Genomic DNA, 6,723 nt, shown 5'->3' on the forward strand with positions numbered 1-6,723 from the left:
CTTGACGAAGAGGTGTATATGAAACTTCCCCCGGGCTTTGGGACGGGTCGCGAAGGCAAGGTATGTCGTCTCCGAAAATCTCTTTATGGCCTTAAGCAAGCCCCCCGATGTTGGTTTGCTAAATTGGCTGCCTCCTTGCGGAATTACGGGTTCAGTCAATCCTATTATGACTACTCTCTTTTTAGCTATGTCCGTGATAATGTCTGTCTTCATGTTTTGGTTTACGTGGACGACTTGGTTATTGCGGGCAATGACTCCGCTGCTATTTCGGCTTTTAAAAATTATCTAGGGAAGTGCTTCCACATGAAGGATTTGGGAGTGTTGAAGTACTTTCTTGGTATTGAGGTTGCCCGAAATTCGGAGGGCATTTTCTTAAGTCAACGGAAATACGCCCTTGATATTATTTCCGAGACTGGTTTGTTGGGTGCTAAGCCCGTGTCTACTCCTCTTGAAGTCAATCATACTCTAGGGGCGGCAAAGGGGGCTGTTTTGGACGACATTGAGGCGTATCGTCGTCTTGTTGGCCGTTTAGTATACCTTGCTGTTACGCGACCGGATCTATCCTATGTTGTGCATGTCCTATCTCGGTTTTTGAGTGCACCGCGCAAGGAGCATTTAGATGCTGCACTTCGGGTCGTTCGTTATCTAAAAGGGAGTCCGGGTCAAGGGATTTTGTTGAGGGCCGATAGCAAACCGGTAGTTAGTGGATGGTGTGACTCCGATTGGGGTGGTTGTTTAACAACACGCAAGTCCGTATCTGGCTGGGTAGTCTTTCTTGGGGCATCACCGATCTCTTGGAAGACAAAACAACAAAGATACGGTCTCTCTCTTTTCCTCATTTGAAAGCGAGTACCGTGCAATGGCTACCATTTTATGCGAAATCAAGTGGGTGAAGGGCTTACTAACAAGTCTTGGTATATCTTTCTCATCTCCTATCGATGTTTTCTCCGACAGTTCTTCTGCTATACAGCTGGCTCAGAATCCCGTTTTTCATGAAAGAACGAAGCATATCGAGATCGACTGTCACTTCATTCGTGACGCTATTTGTGATGGCCTTATTCGGCCGCACCATGTCTCAACTGAGAACCAATTGGCTGACATATTTACGAAATCTTTAGTTTCTTCTCGTTTTTTGATTCTCCTCCGCAAACTGGGCATTCTTGATCTTCATGCTCCAGTTTGAGGGGGGGTATTAGGGCCGTCTATATTTGATTAGGCCCATAGCTGATTGTACTTATAAATATGATTATCGATTAATGAGAAGGTAACACAATTCCGCATTCTATCACAAACAAGTGAAGTTGTTAAACTTTAATTAAATGCAAAACTAACAATTGCGTGCTAAGAGTGTATGAAAAACAACGTTGGTTTGCAATATGAGGTCACATGTATTGTACGTATACAATATACTATACAGTATATAATACGCCTTTTAGGCTTTACCCATATTGGCTCTTCATATTATAGTAACGGCTTAGACGACGTCGTTAAGGATGGGATAACATTTTGTCCGAGTTACTTGGTGGCTCCTGGGTCACTCCTGTAAGCAGGCCTGTTAGGCAGCACAGAGCCTGGTACAAGATCAATATGGTGCTCAATTTCCCTCAAGGGTGGCAGTCCACTAGGTAGTTTTTTTGGAAATACATCCCTGAACTTATGGATCAAAGGTTCAATTTCTGCAGGCAACTCTAAACCCTTCTTTTCGGTCACTTCCTTGAACAGCAGGATCAACACAGGTTGCTCCTGTTTCAGTTCCTCGATCATGGCAGCCCCATATAAGAACAGCACACCACTAATCTCCCCTGGCATGTTTGGACTCCTTAAGTATCATTCTAAATGGTCGTTAAGTTTATATAGTTGTTGGTAATAATTTCAAGATAGTATGTCGAGTGATCATGTTTTCAGAGTGTCACAAAGACAATCAATTTAATTTTCACATATTTTGGCTTGGTATCGCTGCGCATAATTTAATTATTTTGTATGTTATTTTATTCAATGTACCCACATGCATACATGTTGTACAAGTAATGTCAAAGAAGGTTGGATCGTAGTCGTTCGTTCATCATGTTTTGATTCATCTCGTAATGTCAACGTTGGATGATGGTTTCATTTCTACTAATATGTTCTACTGTTTGTTTTATTAATAAAAAATTCTACTCACCATAATTATCAAACAAATAAAAATTCGATATATTTTGAAGTTTTTTCAAAAAATAATGTAGCTGTTCAATCTACAATGAATCATATAATGCTGCCTTTAAGGCAGTAAGCCACCAGAAGTCCAGATCCATCATTTTTCAGATATCCTCCTTCAGACCTTCAGCACTTGCAGTAACTTACAACAGGACCTCTTATATATTTAAGCATGTCAGTATCAACCTCGTGACTCGTGAGGGATAAAAAAATGTCTCTTCAAGCCAGATTCTGCAAGTAAGACTCAAGCGGAGATTTGACACCATGGTCGGTACTCAGTATGCCTTCATCCTCTTGGCTACTGATACTCCTCCCACAAGTTTTCGGTGACAAGTTGAGAAAACTCTCCTTCCCACAACAACTAAGCCTTTAAACGCCGGAACTCAAACCAAATCTCATAGTGATTAAAGAGTAGACTATCATGTGTGTGCTTTCCCATATACTCAAGCCCTAAGCCTGCCAGCCTCTTTGTACATTCATCTCCTCCTAACCTGGAACAAAACTTAATGTTGTGGGACACAAATATTCGCCCGTTAAATGGTTTCAGCTTATTAGCTAACCGCTCCAATCCGACCCACACAAGTTTATCGGGCATGTGTAGGAAAACTGCACTAGCGTAGATCAGGTCATAAACAACACCCGGTCCAAATCTGGTAAAATCCATGTCTTCACCTTTCACAATTATAGGGCGCTTGTTTAGTAGACCTTGGGATGGAAGCTCATACCTGAGAGCTGCCATAAGAGACAGTTCATCTCTCTCTAGACAATTGAAGTGCTCGGGATTCAAGTATCGAATAAAATGCAATCCAACTCGAAGGGTCCCACATCCTATTTCAAGAACCCGAGAATCAGGAGTGAGGTGGCTGGACTCAGCCAAGAATTCAAACACGTCTCGGCCACCAGCCCACGGCTCACCATAGTTGCTATGGTGCTCTTCAACGAGAAGCTCACCAGGACAGGGCAAGGCAGTGTGGTTATTGGCTTCGGCGCCCTCATAATGTGATATGCCCTTGTACCTATAACAAGAGGGGGGAAATGTTAAATATACATTACCAATTTACGAGTACTTCACCTAAGAGGGGACTTTTCATTGTATTTGTTGAAATTAATTTGACATTATATTCTGAGGCGGTTTCAATTTGCAGAGGTTTTGATTATTATCCTATTAATCAATCACCTACATGAACACCATTTCGTTATGCATTGTTTATACATATGAAAATTTAGTAATCTATACTCCGCACAGGACTACTTATTGACCCGTGAATTACATGGGCTTTCCAACTAGTTTAGGGTAGCTACCTTGAAGAGAGAGAGGATACAAAGACTAACCCAAACACAAAGAGCAACGTTATATTTAAAAAAATCAAATACTGAAAGTAATTTGACATCCAACGACAATACAATATAAGCACTTGGACATACCATGAAGCAAGCTTTGCAGAGGGTAACATAATGTAGACACAGGGGAATTAGCAACAATAATGGCTTTAAAGAGCATCACACAATAGTCAACGGGGAAGCGAAAGAGCTACAGGAACATGACGGAATATGAAACACAGTACAGAAGCGAAGTAACTTGTTTCTCTTTCAAGTCTTCAATTTAAAAAAAAAAAAAAACAAAGAAAATCCATGTAGAAGACTGCATCCTCGTGATATTGGCCATTACATTCTATATTCTACGGTGTGATCCAAACACCAAGGTACAAGAAAGCAACTAGAATCAACGCAGTACTCCACTGCAGATATATAATTGCAATATTGCAACACATCTAATATCAGAAAATTATAACGATTATGATCGGAGTAATATTTCTCCCTAATACACCCAGCATGCATGAAATAGTAGCAGGTGACCAACCGACCATCAATCGCCTCCTTGATTATCCCAAGTCCTAACTTGGTAATGCCTCATCAACTACAACCACCAAAATTCATCAACCGCCATTAACCCAAAGCTAAGAATCTCTAGTCACAAACTACAATTTCTAAACTCGGAAATTTGCACCAGCAAGCTATAGTAGCAAAACGGACCACAAAAGATCTAAACTGACAATGGCAGTCGACAATCTGAGTGTCACAAACTCAAAAAGACACTGACAAACTTAAACAACTAATCAAGAAAACTATAGCGACTAAAACCACTTAAATTTCAACACTAATTACAAACTATTACAAATGGATCATCAAACCTTGCAAGCTCTAGAAACAATACATATTTTAAAAAATTTATCCACTAGTCAATCTAAAGAAAAAAGGTACAACTTAATCCGACTAAATTAAACAAGTTCATCCATTTGTCTCAAACTAAATGATAGAATGCATAATATCCGATCTCACAAGTCACAAGTCACAAGTGCACCAAGTAATCCGAAAGCAAGAGCAGCTTAGATTAATTGCAATTTCGACAATCTCATCGCTATTGCATTGTTATTGAGAGGTTGTTAACAATCCAATATGCTAACATCCTCAACATTCTCCCTATAACTCAAAAACACTGAATAAATATGAACCTGAAATGCTACCTTAGGTAAATCACTCAAATTTCAACTCGCTTAATAAACGTAGTGCGGAGTACCTAATATGATACAAAACAACCAATTTGAACAAAAATCACCAAACACTAACATTAATCCAGCAAATTGCGCGATAAGGGGTTGGATGTACGCAATCATACCCTTGTGCTAGCAACACAAAGAGGCAGTTTCCGAATGACCCAAAATGAAAATTGCGTCAATAACTACATCGAAAAACTAATACTACACAAAAAGATCAAATCTTTCAATAAAAAACTCAAAAATCACACAAACCCAATTCCGAAAACTACAACAAAACCACAAAAAACATACTGTAAAAGATCTTGGAGTTGTTGTTCACGAGTACGAGGATTAATCCCTTTTCGTAAGACATTATCTTGCATATGCAACCCGTTAACCCGGATCTGTTCCTTAACCCAGTTAATATCATCAGACGTGGCGGAAATCCCAACACTCTGGAACCTTCTAGAAGGTTCTGGAAACGAAGGAGGGCATGGACATGGGGTTGAAAGAGAAGATAGGAGAAAAAACAGGAAAATTGCGAGGGAAGAGAGGAATAAAACTAGTACTGGTATTGTTATTACAATTCCTTTTGATTGTGTTGTTGATGTTGATGATGAATGTAATGCCATTGATTTTTATTTGGGTTTTTTTGTGTTTTTAATTGTGGATTTTGGATGCAGTGATTAAGCAGCAGTGGAGCGTTTGAGTGGGAGTGTCCGCCATTGTTTTAGCACAAATTCTCACTTCACACGGTCATAATGCCCGTCTGAAGCCTTCAACGGGATAGGCACGTATATGGTCATATAAGATATGTCTAAAGCCTTCAGACGTCTGAGTGAGACCTGCTGTTTTAGAAGTTTTGAGTATCGGGCGGGGCAATTTATCGGTGTGCAAAAAGAAGTGGCTCGGTTCGGTCCAAGACTGAAAGTTTTAGGTCTGGTGTTTAGTACAAAAAAAATTTAATTTTCGTGACTTCCGATTTAGGCATTTTTTTGGACTTAATTTGATTTAATAAGTTGATTGATTGATTCATTCCATTCAATTGATTCGATTCGATTCGATTCAACATTACTATTATTATTCTTATTGATATCATTATTATTATTTTTATATTAATGTATTTACTATTATTGTTATTATTATTATTATTATTATTATTATTATTATTATTTTTATATTTATTATATTACTATTATACTCCGTATTTATTAATAATTTATTCGTATTGTTTATATTATTATATTTATATTTAATATATTTATTATTATTATTATTATTATTATCATTATTATTATTATTATATTATATTTACTATTTTATTAATATATTCATTATTATTAATATTATTCATAACATATTTATTATTATTATTATATTAAGAAGTTATTATTTTATATTTATTATTTTATTAATATACTCATTATTATTAATATTATTAATCACATATTTATTATTATTATTATATTTAATATTATTATACTAATAAGTTATTATATTAGACATATTATTATTATATTATTATTATTATTATTATTATTATTATTATTATTATTATTATTATTTATTTTTTAGTTATTATTATTAATATATTATATTATTATTAATAATGTTATCATTTATATTACTAATATATTATTATTATTATTATTATTATTATTACTATCTTTATTATTACATTACTATTTTATTTTTTATATATCTTATTGGATTATTATTATTAGATTATATTATTATTATTAATGAATAATATTATAATAATATTTATTATTATTATTATTATTGGTATTATTTTTATTATAATATTTATTATTAGTATTATTATTATTATTAATATAATCTTTTTATTATTATTTCAGTTCAGTTCAGTTCAGATCAGTTCAGTTCAGTTCAGTTCAGCTCCATTAAGTTCAGTTCAGTTCAGTTCAGTTCAGAAAATTTCAGTCCAAAAGAACAGGGCCTTAGTCCGGTCCGCGGATCCGGTTCAGTCTTA

General features: G+C 36.0%; 1 protein-coding gene across 1 annotated transcript; it reads right to left on the reverse strand.

Moving 5' to 3' along the window:
* Positions 1 to 2,166: 2,166 nt before the first annotated feature.
* LOC141647268 (uncharacterized) lies at positions 2,167 to 5,511 on the reverse strand. The gene is made up of 2 exons (XM_074455388.1): positions 5,043 to 5,511; positions 2,167 to 3,209 (listed from the first exon to the last, which is right to left on the reverse strand). Exons 1-2 carry the CDS (start codon positions 5,360 to 5,362, stop codon positions 2,555 to 2,557), a joined length of 975 nt encoding a protein of 324 aa, XP_074311489.1. The 5' UTR covers positions 5,363 to 5,511; the 3' UTR covers positions 2,167 to 2,554.
* Between the last annotated feature and the right edge of the window lie 1,212 nt (positions 5,512 to 6,723).

This window comes from Silene latifolia, chromosome 3 (assembly GCF_048544455.1).
Source record: "Silene latifolia isolate original U9 population chromosome 3, ASM4854445v1, whole genome shotgun sequence".
In the NCBI taxonomy this organism is placed as follows: Eukaryota; Viridiplantae; Streptophyta; class Magnoliopsida; order Caryophyllales; family Caryophyllaceae; genus Silene; species Silene latifolia.